Source organism: Dendrobates tinctorius, unplaced genomic scaffold, assembly GCF_039654945.1.
Source record: "Dendrobates tinctorius isolate UK_male_01 unplaced genomic scaffold, ASM3965494v1 ptg000257l, whole genome shotgun sequence".
NCBI classification, from domain to species: Eukaryota; Metazoa; Chordata; class Amphibia; order Anura; family Dendrobatidae; genus Dendrobates; species Dendrobates tinctorius.
Genome location: NW_027361924.1, coordinates 830,826 through 845,626, shown reverse-complemented (window position 1 = coordinate 845,626; position 14,801 = coordinate 830,826). Strand labels below are relative to the sequence as shown.

General features: G+C 45.0%; 2 protein-coding genes across 2 annotated transcripts in view; one reads left to right on the top strand and one right to left on the bottom strand.

Annotated features, from left to right (window-relative positions):
* Positions 1 to 7: 7 nt before the first annotated feature.
* Positions 8 to 5,757, bottom strand: MSRB1 (methionine sulfoxide reductase B1). Its single transcript, XM_073558421.1, has 4 exons — positions 5,578 to 5,757; positions 2,243 to 2,385; positions 1,720 to 1,834; positions 8 to 837 (listed from the first exon to the last, which is right to left on the bottom strand). The coding sequence occupies exons 1-4, from the start codon at positions 5,630 to 5,632 to the stop codon at positions 809 to 811; spliced, it is 342 nt and encodes a 113-aa protein (XP_073414522.1). The 5' UTR covers positions 5,633 to 5,757; the 3' UTR covers positions 8 to 808.
* A 7,791-nt stretch (positions 5,758 to 13,548) lies between these two features.
* LOC141069102 (testis-expressed protein 2-like) overlaps positions 13,549 to 14,801 on the top strand; it is a 34,865-nt gene continuing 33,612 nt past the window's right edge. The window contains exon 1 of the mRNA XM_073558419.1: positions 13,549 to 13,988. The gene's annotated coding sequence lies outside the window, so the exon portion shown is untranslated. The remainder of the gene's footprint in view (positions 13,989 to 14,801) is intronic.

Below are 14,801 nucleotides of genomic sequence, written 5' to 3'. Positions count from 1 at the left end.
AGTCCAGTTTTCTCAAGAAAATAAGATTTTTAATTAAATTACTGCAAAATATAAAGCATTATTTTCTTTATTCTTTACATGAGATCCGAGAAAGCGTTGAGCTTTGTCCCCCCCTTAAAACTGTTCTTTTTAAATAGGGTGCCCCATGTAAGAAATCAAACGTCGTCAGGCTGGTGTCCATTTTTTGTGATATAAATGGCGGCTGTGGTAAAATACTTCAGCGGCAAAACCGTTACTACACGGTTATGTAGAAGCTGCCTTACTGAGATATGAAGCCATGCTCTTGGACAACCTCCATATTGAAAGGGCTGCAGCAGCCCCACACCAGGCGGAGGGCCGCGGTATTGCAGTAGTCGCATTAGTCGGTACTGTAATACCATATACGACCACTGGACAGGAGTGTCGCTGTCCTGAATACATTTCTTCTAAAAAAAACCCTTTTAAAAATATGGCGGCTATCCACCAATCCACCAGACATTTTGACAAAATTTGCTAAAATCTTAATTAATGTGATTACACTGGGTCCAGACAGACCGCCATTATCAAAACCATTTACATTTAACCTTTTGTCGCCTTCCCAGGCACGGTCGTCCACTGAGGAGAGGCGTGGGTAGGTGAGGTATAGCTGGCGGACTGCGGGTGCGTTTGTGGGCGAGATAAGAAGGACGCTTTGAACCACGTCCGACGCCATCACGTAGTTTTCCTCAGATGAGACGTCCGGGGGCGGCTTTACCTCATCCGATTCATCCGGTGATGGAGCGTCAGGGAAGGCTCTGGGCGTCCAGCTGACGGCGAGCTTTATGTACGCTCAATTAGTTTCCCCCCCATGGACTTTGTCTGTACAAGGAGAAAAAGGCAATTAATAGGGTTTTTTTAGGGCTCTATAGCAGGAAACCACCAGGCTGTAGTCAGCGACGATGAAATATCACAAGCCTTCCTGTTCAGGGAAGAAATGGCAGACACAGACAAATTTATTTCTTTTGTGGCATTTTAATTTTTTCCTCCCCTTGTTCCAAGAACCATAGTTTTATTTTATTTTTTCTCCACAGGACGACTTGTAGTTTTGAATGATACAACTCAAGTGGGGTGCTAGGCCTTAGGCCTAAAAGTGGCAGCGTTGCCCATAGCAACCAACCGGGTCACGGCCTTCATTTCCAAACCTACTCTGAAAAACTAATACAGAAATCTGATTGGTTGCCATTGCAGCATTCATGGCTTCCTTCCGCTGCCTCTCGTCACCACTTTAGGGTGATCTGTATATAACTCCTCTAAACCTTTAAAGGTTTGTCTCTGCCGCTGCTCCCGGCGGTTCTGCGACTTCAGCGCTGCAGACAATCAGTGAGCTCAGCAGCTCTGCCTACGTGGACGGCACTTAGCGTTGGACCTGGGGAGGGTGAGTAATACACACTTTTTTTTTACTTGATTTATGTTATGAAAGGAGACCACAGCTCCACTGGCATTTAATTCACGGTATAAATAAGAAAAATAAAAAAATAATGGCTTTAGAATTAATGAAAGTTATCAGTACTTCCAGGCACCCACAACCGCTTTACTCTGCAAATTTTTTAAGTTAAGTCTGCGACAAAATTTGAATGTTGGCGCGTTCTCCTATGACAAGACTGGATGTCCATTAGACAGGACACGCCGAGCACTTTGGAGTCAGCCACAGCCCTATAGGCCACTACAACATATACAGTATATCCTGGGATCATCCATTACCTTTGGGGATGAACTTAATCGAGCTGCTAAATATTCAGAAGCGAGACTGGCCTTTCTTCGGACCATCGTTTAGGAATTCATGACCAAGGCCATTGCCGCACTTTCCACATGAAACCTATGGGGGGGGGGGGAATAAAGAAATAAAAAGAGTGAAAAAAAAATCCGTATGGTGTTAAGTCTTTTCTTACAAGTGGTAAAATTGCAAAGTGTTTGTAAAAAAACAAAAAAACAAAACAAAAACTGAAAATTAAAGCTTATTAAAATTCCTTCTATAAATTTACTGGTCGTTGCTTAGGTTACCGGCCACCGCTGTGGTCTATCAGAGGTGACAGACTTCCTAGGCAAGGAGAATGCCACGGCGCTTATCAGAAGGCATGGTACGACTAGGGCATCATCTAGGCAATGCAAAGAACAAAAGGAAGCAGTGAAACTACAACTCCCAGCATGCCAAGACATGCAGAGTCCACTTCTGCGGGCCACAAATAAGACTTAGGCAGAGTCCTCTTTTCTTGCCGTCTCTTACCTTCAGAGCATTGGGTCGTTCCACATACTTGGAGACGCTGTCATGGTGGATGGTTTCGGAGAAGGCAGGCCATGGGGAGGAATGTTCAAACTTGGTGCGGCTGTTGAACAGCTCATACCCGCACTTGGCGCATACGTAGACCCCTAAGGGAGGAGCACGACACCATTACTAGTCATCAGAAGTAAATTATCGTATCATTAGGATATTGGATTACTACAACGAGTTCTTGATGTTGCAGATTTTCTGCACCATTTCATAAAACAAGTTACTTGCTTTTTTTTTTTTTTTTTTTATATAAATATGCAGAATAAAAAAAACCTCATTGTGAGAATATAGCCTGAAAGTTCTGCAACTTTCTAATATTCTTTAATTAAAATAAAAATAAAAAAAAATTAAATTAAAAATCGCTTCCATCTGTATTCAATACGTCAAAGGCGGAGAAAGCGAAGCAGCCGCTGATTGGCTGCAGGGTTCACGGGTCATCACACTGTTACGCGGTCACAGTGCCGACAGTGCTGGATCAGCACCGGGGGAGAGTAGAAGTGTCGTTATCTTAAAAGGGGAAACATAGGTTGAAAAAGGGGGTTGACTGAGCAGTGGACAACCCCTTTAATCTTTTTGAATCTCTTTAATTCAAAAAGCCCAATTTTCCGCTAAAATGTCACAAAAACTTCTTCTAAGAATTTCAGGCGTACATAAAATCACTTCTGTGAAGGGGGCGGACAGGGGTAAATTGGTGCAAAGATTCAGGTAATTTTTAAAAAAAAAAATGTGCAATTGCTGAATTAGATGAAAATATCTGGAAATTCCAAACCCTACCCAAAATGTGAAACATAGAAAAAGCAAACAAAAAAAAACAAAAAAAATAAAAAAAAAAACAAAACTTTAAAATGGCACAAATGTAAAACATGTGAAGTTAGACAAAAAAAGGGCACAAATGCAATAAACTTGGGCACAAGGTGTTGAGAATTTAGCCTTGCGTGCCTGCTGCTCTTGGACACAATGCAGACTGCCATGAACAGCGCCCTATATCCTGCTGAGACATATGGAAATGGAGCAATATAGAGACTGGAGAGGGCAATTGCTTAACTAGTAGTTCCTTGAAATATATACTTCACATCCTCCCAGTGTGCGGCTTCATACTTCCCCTCCCTGTAGCCTGTGCACTGAATGCCCCCTTGCAAAACTCTGCTGTGACAGCAACACAACAAAAGGACAACAATCAGCACTCAATTCCTGGGACATGACCTCGGAGCAGCGCACATTATAGGTAATGGGTAACCACAGCTGGAATCAGACGTTCACAGTCTGCAGAGTGACGCCAACTCATCATGGACGGAAATCTGCTCCCAAAATGCCCAGGAGCGAAGCATGGCACAGGGATTCTTTTTTGTTCCTTTGATTTGCCAGTAGTGTGCCTTTAATCCGAATGTAAAAAGTGCCTGCTCACCTCAAAAACAGTGCCACTCCTGTCCACAGGTCGTGTGCGGTATTGCAATTCATACTAACAGATTAACCAGTGGGTAAATGGATCCAACTTATGGGATAATGTGATTAAAACTTAACTTTTATTGTAATTAATATGGTCTAATAAACTCAGGTGGTGTTGCTGTTGTAGCATTTCTTTGGGGATATCACTCTCCTAAAGCTAATATATCTCCTACCTAGATTAATGGCTGCAGTCCACTAGCTAGGATTATTATAGAGGTCAGTTGTAAAACCACTACAGCGGCTTACAATTCACTCATAGCCTCCCCGACATGTTTCGCCATCTCTGGCTTCATCAGGGGCTCACATTATCCTTTACGGTGGGTCTATTTACCCTCTGGGTAATCTGTTAGTAGGATTTCTAAAGGGTTTTCGTACGACATTCCGTTTTCTATCGGTATTGCCGAGCAGTAATACTGGACATTACAGAATTTTTCTACTATGTAATGCTACGTGTACAGGCCACAAGTCACAGGTCCTGTCTCCTATCTTATCAGCGTCACTTTCACCTGCTCCTCCGCAGATAGCTCTCAGAGGAAACTCAATCACCTCTTCTCAACTTCATATTCTTTTTCTTTGCATATGAATCAGGTGCGTGCTAGATTTTTCACACTGGTGCTTTAGAGAAAAGTGGAGCTGCAGTGTAAATCATGAGATTTGGACTGAAGAACAGTTTAGACATAGGGTTGGATATAGACTAAGTGCACGATGTCCGTGCAAATCTATCCCAGCATGGTGTGTAATGCATGGACTGGCTGTGGGGGTCCTGACTGGAGAATGACAGCGTCATATATTTAGGAGTCGTGGTTGCTCCTGTGTTGGCATAGATCACAGGTCTATGGACCCCATTTATTAGTTCTTTTTAACTTATGTCATTTTTATTTTACTTTGCAACCTATTTTAAGGTCTATTTTGTAGTTCATTTTTTTTTTAGGTTTTCCATAGTTGGGGAAATGTGGGTTTTCCTGAGATTTTCTGCCGATTCATCAATTGCAACTTTTTGAAAAAAACAAAAAAAAAAAAAGTCAAAGTTTTCGCACAAATGTCATCCAGTCCAGCTTCCACATCAAAGATTTTTGCACCAATTTTGCAACATTTAGGTAAAACATACAATTTTTTTTTTTTGCTTACAAAGTCACATAAAGGGCTCCATTCATCATTTGCAGGATTTTTTTTTTTTTAAGTCCCTTTTTTTCCCCCCTTTTTAATCTTGTGGAATTCATTGACTTTTGTTGCCACATTGATGAACCTGCCGGAGACATTTAGGAACCCCTGAAATTTTGCCTATAAATAACGAATATTAAAACATTATATATGATAAATATGGATATACGCTATAAGAACAATGTACATTAAAAATGGGGGAAAAATAAATAAGTTAAAAAAAAAAAAAAAAAAAAAAAAAAAGCACAAATGCAATAATCAAGACCCCACAAAATAACGTCACCGATCCCAGCCGTGCGCTAAAAGGGATGAACTTAAAAAAAAAAAAAAAAAGTTAAACTATAACAGTTCCCTTTAGGAAAACAAAAAAGCACAAATAGAAATGTTCACTAGTTGTTGCCAATGGGCAAACATTAAAGTCACACCTAGAAACCCTGAGAATAAACGTCGCCGTGCTACAGAGCTGCAGGTGTGAACTGATCCCTTGTCAGCGGTTGTGGAACTACAAGTTCCAGCATGCATTGCTTTCTCCCAATTCCTCGATTTACACTGTGATTCTGATGACCCCCCAAGGTGTTCCATATACCCCATTACACAAGCAGTGCAAGTAACTTTTTTGCAGGCTCTGACTGACAGGCAGCTCCTCTCCCCGCCTATAAAGTGATCAGTAAAGTCTCCATTACCATTCTCGAAGTGATCTTTATAGACCTCCCCACCAAAGAACGAGCAGAATGACATGGCGTTGCTCCACGGAACCGTCTAATCTTGACCCTCGCCGGCCACCACCTCTCACTACTGGAACACACCGGCCGTCAGGATCTTGTATGTATAAGCTCTTACAGGGGAGGGGCGGGGCGTTACGTCATCAGCAGGCGTGTGTGCGTCCTTGTCTGCGTGTTGTCCACATTTGGCGGCCATCTTGGTTGGGGAAGGCATCTTTCTATAAGTTTGGACTTGGAGCGCTCAGCGCAGATTGGTGGAGTTTTTTATTTTCATAATTCCGCAATTTGTGGTCTCTGCTTGTGTTGCTTCACAGGAGGGAGATTTTCCATCTGAGTTGCTGTTTTCTCATTAGGCAAGGCTTTTTATGCAAGAGGTTGCGTCAGCTAGTTCCCTTGTTTTGTAACAGAAAGTCAATATCCTGGAGGTAAAATGCATCTAAAGCTACACCTCCACTGTAACCGGAAGACTAGGATTAGCGGGGACGTTAAAGAAAAACATTAAAGGGGTACTACCATCGCCAAGATCCTCTCCCAATATGTAGTAAGTGTCATAATAATATTAGCCAATATCTCCAATTAGAAACATAGTATAGTTCTTCTGATTAGCTATGTCGCTTACCCCATGTGCAGAACATTGCAGTAGCTTAGCTATCCATGGTTATGACCATAGTTAATTGTCGTAACCTAAGCTACTGCAATGCCCTGCACATGGGGTCAGCAACATAGCTAATCAGAAGAACTGTACTATGTTTCTAATTGGAGATATTTGCTAATATTATTATTGCACCCACTACATATTGGGATAGGATCTTGGAGATGGGAATACCCCCTTTAACAATGGCATTAAAAGGGTCCAATGTGCGCCAGTTTCCCATTTGCTATTTTTTTCAGTGGTTCCCATACAAGAGAGCATTTTGAAGGTGCCCTAATATCTGTGCCAGCCATGAGAGCCCAAAAGTGCCGGCCATAGCACCAGCAGCAATGTGCCAGTCATTGCGGACCCCAAAAGGAGTTTACCAGCCACCAAGGAAGCCATACATGCCGGCCAGACCACCCATAACAATGTGCCAGCCACAGAAGCTCCATAGTAATACTGAGCCAAGTATAGGAGAAGTACCACGCTCCCGCAGAGGGGGCAGCATCAGTGCCCGGTAATTATTATTATTAGTATTATTATTATGCATTTATATAGCGCTGTTTATTCCATGGCGCTTTACATGTGAAAAGGGGAAATATAGACAAGTACAATAAATGTGTAAGACAAGGGACACACAAGTACATAAGGAGAGGGGACCCTGCCCGCGAGGGCTCACAGTCTACAGGGATGGGTGAGGATACAGTAGGAGAGGGTAGAGCAGGTCGGGCGGTGGTTCAGTAGACCGAGGATCACTGCAGGTTGTAGGCTTGTCGGAACAGGTGTGTCCTCAGGTTCTTCTTGAAGGTTTTCATGGTAGGCGAGAGTCTGATGTGTTGGGGTAGAGAGTTCCAGAGTATGGGGGAAGCACAGGAGAAGTCTTGTATGCGGTTGTGGGAAGAAGAGATAAGGGGGGAGTAGAGAAGGAGATCTTGAGATGATCGAAGGTTGCGTGTGGGTAAGTACCGGGAGACCATGTCACAGATGTATGGAGGAGACAGGTTGTGGATGGCTTTGTATGTCATGGTTAGGGTTTTGAATTGGAGCCTCTGGGTGATAGGAAGCCAGTGAAGGGCCTGGCATAGGGGGGAGGCTGGGGAATAGCGAAAAGACAGGTGGATTAGTCGGGCAGCAGAGTGTAGGATGGACTGGAGCGGAGTCAGAGTGCTAGAGGGGAGGCCAGAGAGTAGGAGGTTGCAGTAGTCGAGGCGGGAGATAAGAGCATGCACTAGTGTTTTTGTGGTTTCATGGTTGAGGAATGAGTGGATCCGGGAAATATTTTTGAGTTTGAGGCAGCAGGAGGAGACGAGGGCTTGGATATGTGGTTTGAAAGAGAGCGCAGAGTCGAGGATCACCCCAAGGCACCGAGCGTGCGGGACTGGGGAAAGAGAGCAGCCGTTGGCATTGATGGATAGGTCTGGTGGAGGGGTAGAGTGAGATGGGGGAAAGATGATGAATTCTGTTTTGTCCATGTTCAGTTTGAGAAAGCAGCAGAAAAGAAGGCTGAAATAGCAGACAGACATTGTGGGATTTTGGTCAGTAAGGAGGCGAGGTCGGGTCCAGATAGGTAGATCTGTGTGTCATCGGCATAGAGGTGATACTGCAAACCGTGGGATTCTATGAGCTGTCCCAGGCCGAAGGTATAGATGGAGAAGAGTAGGGGTCCTAGGACTGAGCCTTGGGGAACACCGACAGACAGGGGGCGAGGTGAGGAGGTGATGTGTGCGAGGGAGACACTGAATGTTCGGTCTGTTAGGTATGATGAGATCCAGGATACGGTCAGGTCTGTGATGATAAAAAGTGACACCACCAGCTGCAAATGCGTCAGTCACAAATAAACCCGTAAGTGGCAGCCAGAGATGATGGCGCCATTGGGGGAAACCCACGCGTCACATTTGTTGCAGATTATAATCCTTAGAAAATCTGCAGTGAAATCTTTTGTTTTCTGGCTCAGAAAACGGTGCAGATTTGTCCCCATAAATGTCATCTGCACCTGCAGAATTTGCTGCGGATCTGTGAGTAATTGCAGCAAAATCTTCATCGCTTTGTTACTCGCGGATTTTGTTGCAGTAAAAAAAACTCTGCAGACAATCCGCAACAGAAATGTCCTGCTGTCAATCATAAAATGTCCACTGAACTATGGATGAGACTTTGTGAGATCCCAGAAGTTCATTTAAAACGAGACTCTGCAGGTGAGATGATGTCACTAGATCGCGCCTGCTGCGCAGAGTCTCAGTCCGCGCAGAGCATATACGGGAGCGAGGTTATCGGGGGACATCATACTGTCATCGTACTGTGGGTGGGGTCACTTTTATGGCATAATATAGTCTGGGGGGCTATGGGGGATGACATATTGAGCTGAAGGTCTTTGGAGGCCCTTGTGTGTGGGGGGATAATACACTGGGATGGAGGTCACGGGGTGACATCATACTGTGTTGGGGGTATAATACTTTGCTGGAGCCACTGTAGGGTCACCGTACGGTGCAGGTGGTGCTATCACACTGTGTACAAGGGTCATTTTTGGTGGCATCATACTTTATAGGGGCTGTGAAATGGGTATTATAGTGGGTGAGAACACTTAAGGACTTCAATAGGGGCAAAATGACTGTGTGAGTGCCACATGTGCCCCTTTCCCTGTTTTTAAACGTCAGGTATGATCCACTATGTGCCGTGACCCCGTCTAGTACACCGAAAGTGGGAAGGGAGGGTATGCAATTAGAGCCTTTTTATGGGACACCATGATCCCTGGTCGGAATAAACAATTGCTGGTTTCGCTGAGACAGCCGATCATCATTCGTTATGACCGTTTCGCCTGACTTTGCTGTATCTGGGGGTCATACCAGTTGTACTTACAAGTGTAGAGACCCCCATAACAGTCAGTCAAACACAGTAATAGCAGGATTGGGTAAAGGCATTTGTATGGGGGGCCAACCAACTCTTCCCGAACAGATGATGTCAGGGGAGAGAAGGATCCGGCATGTTGGATTTCCAGTGGCCGATCCAATTGGACCCCGCTCAGTGGGCCTACATCAGCTTTTACCCGGAGTGTCACTTTAATGCTGCCGACTCACGGTGCTGACATCTGACAATCCCACCGGGAAATTTAAAGTGGTCACGTTCCCGGGTAAAATGCGTGATTTCGCTGAGTTCTGCATTTCACGTCGGACGTCGTCAGTAATCTCAGTGACAACGTAAATATCCTGCGATCAGCAGCTCTGAGGAGTTAATGCAGTAATGGATGGATGCCTTAATGAATTCAGCCGCTCAATCCCCTCTCAGTCAGTAAAGCAGGCTTAGGCCGGGCGCAGGTTATATTTAATGTGTCTGACACTAGTCCAGGGTATCGGAGAGAATTACTACAGAGGTTCCCGGGTACAAATCAGTTTACAAACATCAGAACCATTTTATTAAGAGACGGAAGAATTCCCAACTTTTCTCTAGTCCTGAATGACCAATCTTTCATTGAGGATACAAGGAAAGTTAGGTGCCAAACTCTATGGGTATTGTCTACATTAACGGTTAGATTTGACTTTTCAGGAAAGCTGGGTGCCAGTCTCTTTAGGATCTGTAACAGAAACCATAGAAGATGTCACCCAGCTTTCCTAGTTAGAATGACACAGAAAAGCAGTTCCACCCTCTTATAATGTCAGTAATAGCAGTCACCCAGCTTTTCTGGGTATCAATGACTAGGAGCTTTAACTGAAACCAAAATGTCACCCAGCTTTCCTAGTCAAATTTACCTAGGAAAGTACTGCCAACCTCTATGGCTGTTGTTATAGTGTCGAATTAGAAGTCATCCAACTTTCATAGGCATCTATGACTCAAGGAAAGCTGAGTGCCAACCTCTGTTGTGACACATACAAAATGTTTCCAAGCCTTAAAATTTGCCACTTAAGGAAAGCTGGATGCCAATGTCTATGGGTGCTGTCTGTAATAGCGTCAGTATTAGTTGTCACCCAGCTTTTCCAGGTAGAGTGGCTATCCATGACTCAAGGAAAGCTGTGTGCCAACCTCTATGGACTCTGTTGTGACCCTCATATGAAATCTTTCCAAGCTTAGATTTGACACTTAAGGAACGCTGGGTCCAACCTATATTCCGGTTGTTATGGCATTAGTATTAGATGTCACCCAGCTTTTCTAGGTAGGATTTCCAATTATGGCACAAAAAAAATTGAAATTTATGCCTCAAGGGATGCTAGGTGCCAACGTCTACAGATACTTTAAGGGCGTCCATACTGGATATCACCCAGCTTTTCCCAGCAGATTTTACATTAAATGACTATACTGTATAGAAGCTGAGTGTCAACCTTTAAGAGCTCTGTAATGGTGTCCATATTAGATGACACCCAGCTTTCCAAAGCAGATTTCTCTAGGGTCAAATTTTATGTACACTATAATAATGCACATATGAAATGATACTCAACTTTCAAAGTTAAATTTGACTCAAGGAAAGCTGGGTGCCAACCTAAATAGAAGTGGTAATGGTGTCCATATAGGAAATCCGAGGTAGAAATATCATTTTTTACGGAAAGCTTGGTGACATCACATACCACTTGGCTTTCTATTATGACTCAAGAAAAGCTGGGTGCCCACTCTTGTGGTAAGTGTAATGGCATCCATATTGCTCCTTTCACAGATAACTTCGCCATTTATTAGGCAGCCATATTTGATGTCTCCCAGCTACCCCCAACCTAAAAAAGAAAAACAGATAGGGGGGACCATTTTATGGATAAAGTTTTTAAAGGGAAAGTTGAATTGCAGTAAAATATTGTGGCCCCGGTCCTCACACCCACCACCCCATGTTTTGCCGCCGCCAGGCAGGTATTTGCATTTCTGCATAGTCTGGACTTCTGTCTCTTCCAGGGCTGAGAGCAGCGCGGCGCTGCTGGGCATCTTATCAATCTCCCTTCTTGTTCTTACAGGACATTAAGAATTGATGAATATTACAGCTTGTGTTCAGACGCCGCCGAAGCTTCTTCAACCTCCGGAAAGTTGAAACCAAGTCACCAAATCTTAGCTGCCGAGAGTCAAGAGGGCAGAGTTGGGGAATCGGCCGCTCCACTGCGGAGGCGAATCCTAGAGAACCTTAAAGGCAAATTCTTTGATTATTTTATCCATTTATGTCTCATGGCTTGTGATGGCGAATCTATAACCCGGACTTGAAGGGTCCGATGAATTATGAATTATTTGGGTATTTTTTAAAGTTATTTTTTTTGTGTAATACATTGACTTTTTTTCGCCAAATTCTTCAAAATGGAGCACGATTTTCATGACTTTTTTTTCCCCCCCAAACTAGTAAATGTTCTTTATCTTTATCATTAACTTGTTTTGCAATTTTTTTTTATTTTAAGGGCAAAAAAGTGGCATGTTCTGCTAAACTTGGCTTTCAAAAAGGCACACATTACAAAGAAAAAGGCGCAAACGAAAGTAGGTGAAAAATGCTAAAAGGTAGACAAAAAAAAAGGCGCAAACGCAATATTGAACCGGGCCGAGAGTGATCGGTGATCAACACCCCAGTGAGGGATCTATGGTGTTTGTAGTTTTCGATATGTTGAAGAAATACACATTTCCTTATGCAGAGACCAGGGTCAGGGCCCCGCTCTCTTCTCTGGAAAACAGAGACATTTTCCCATTCTGTTACTTGTCTCGTACACAATGATTTCCCCAGACTCAGGATGGCACAGAAAGATGCTTTTGTATATCTAAAGTCCCAGTTTCCTCTCTTACTGCTGTGCCATGGTTCTTGTACTGAGCAGTGTGAGATCTCAGCAGCAGCAGGGAGGAGGGACACTGAGGAACTGTCAACCAAGCTAGGGTGCTGGAGATTTAGCATCAACAAGGATGAGAGGCACTAAGGAGCTGTCAACCAGCCTAGGTAAGATCAACAGCAATAGGGAAGAGGGATACTGGAGAGCTCTCAATCATGCTAGGAGGGAAAAAATTCAGCAGCAGTGAGGAGGGACCGTGAAGAGCTGTCAGACTTGGTTGGCAGATGTTTAACAGCAGCTAGGGCAAAAAGCAATTAGGAGCTGTCTATTAAGTAAGGGGGTGGAGATCTATATCTGGGAGGAGGGCCACTTAGGAGTTGTCGGTCAGGCTAGGTGGGCAGAGATTCAGCAGCAGGGAAGAGGGACCTTGAGGAGCTGTCAGTCAGGCAAGGAGGGTGGTGATTTACTTCAGGGAAGAGGGCCACTGTAGAAATTTAGCAGCAGGGAAGAGGAACACTGAGGAGCTGTCAGTCAGGCTAGGTGGGCAGAGATTCAACAGCAGGGAGGAGGGACCTTGAGGGGCTGTCAGTCAGGCAAGGATGGTGGTGATTTACTTCAGGGAGGAGGGCTACTGCAGAAATTTAGCAGCAGTAGGGAAGAGGAATGCTGAGGAGCTGTCAGTCAGGCTAGGTGGGCAGAGATTCAACAGCAGGGAGGAGGGACCTTGAGAGGCTGTCAGTCAGGCAAGGAGGGTGTTGATTTACTTCAGGGAGGAGGGCTACTGCAGAAATTTAGCAGCAGCAGGGAAGAGGAACACTGAGGAGCTGTCAGTTAGGCTAGGTGGGCAGAGATTCAGCAGCAGGGAGGAGGGACCTTGAGGGGCTGTCAGGCAAGGGAGGTGGTGATTTACTTCAGGGAGGAGGGCCACTGTAGAAATTTAGCAGCAGCAGGGAAGAGGAAAACTGCGGAGCTGTCAGTCAGGCTAGATGGGCAGAGATTCAACAGCAGAAGGAGGGACACTGAGAAGCTGTCAATCAGACTATGCGGTGGAGATTGAGCAGCAGCAGTCAGTAGGGACACTGAGGAGATGTCAGTCAGCCTGGATGGGGAGATTCAGTTTTTTCAGAACATGTTATATCTAACATGGATTTTCAAAGTAAGTCCATGACCCTCATCATGTCTACGAGGTGTATCTAATAATGAATGTAGTTTATATTGTGATATCTCGTGATAGAGCTGTTTTAAATGATAAAATTTCTACTGCTTACTGCCGCCACTAGGGGGAGCTTGTTGCATAAGTATCCATTAAGCATCCTTTGAAGTCCATATGCTCTTGGCTCCCCCTAGTGGTGGTTGACATAAAAAAAATAAATAAAAAGAAAGCGCCACTTTAGAGGAATAATTCAAAATATCTGATGGACCGGCACCTTTCACGTCCCTATAATGCTGAGTTGAATGACTGTTTTCTGTCTATTTTTCCATGGTGGTGTGCATAGATAAAGCGCTGCGTTATTTGCCATATAATGTATATTTGCCATTATTTTTAGGTTTAGAGAAGAAGACTCCTCCCGGTGCTTCCATTGGTCCGGCCTCATGAAGCACAGCAGCTCCATCCAGTGCAGTGCAATGCAGCATTTCTCAGATGCAGGCGGCTGAGGATCTCCCGGGATGCTCCGGATTCAGCTGCAGAATGTGCTGATGTGAGAAGAAGAGATGGAAGGAAACTTGGAAGAAACTATGGCTGAGCTACAGTAACACCGAGCGGCTCCATTGTAACCCACAGCCAATAGAGGCAGCAGCATCTGCAGAGCAATTAGTGAGGGCTTTATCCTCTCCGCATCCGGTGGCATTACCCTCCAGCAGCACATCGCATCCCCCCTGTCTGTGTCAGAGGAGGGCTGACGGCTCCGGTCCGTGCACAGACCCCGCATTGATGCTCAGATGTCCTGATCAGAGCCCTCACCTGAACCCGTCAGATGCCAGCTGTCTCCTGGGGTGAAGCCCAGAATTCTGCGAAATCAAGACCCGGGGTAAGTCCCTATGACAGGTGGCATTAATTATTTGGGCACATTCAGGGTCACCTTTTAGGTAGATACATAAGCGACTGACACCCAACTTTTCACCGATTAGATACCCTTTAATCTGTCGCAGTCAGGCCAGGCAGGTGCCACCATCCCTGGGCACCTATCACTGCAGCTGTTGCACCCGCTGTCTATTCAACCAGTAGCTGGCATGACCCAAAACTGCCCCCAGTCACCTCTTCCAGTGGCACCAGTCGGGTGGGGTGAGAGGGCACTAACTGGATTCAGATCTATACTGGTTTTCCATCAGGGAAGATGACAATGTGATCGTGACATTAACACAGGTGACTGTGCTTCGGTGCAGCAGAGCCGAGTGTGTCAGATGCAGCAGAGCCGAGTGTGTCCCGGTGAAGAGGCTGAATTATCATAGTAATCTAGTGAAATAGCAGAGCGGACCCAGACAGAAGAGGGCCCCTGTGCAAGAACAACCTAGGGGCCAATAGCTCGCCAGCTGAGGAGGTAGTAGTGGCCCCCTTACCTCTGGGGACCTGCACCAGTAGCGTGTCCGCAGCTGGATTTGGCTCTGCTACATGGAGCAAAGGTTTGATTTAGAGTTCTGCTACACTGTGGGCAGCCATCCTGCTTCACCGCGGTGGTAGTAGGTGACAGGTGCACAACCCAGAGGGGCTGGTGTTCGGTTTTGGAATCCCAGCATCAGACAAGGAACGTGATTGATCTTCTAGTCCCAGATTAGGAAAATATTGATTGGTGCAATCACCATGTTCTAAAACTAAAGGGACCCTCACCCCAGCAGTGACATTG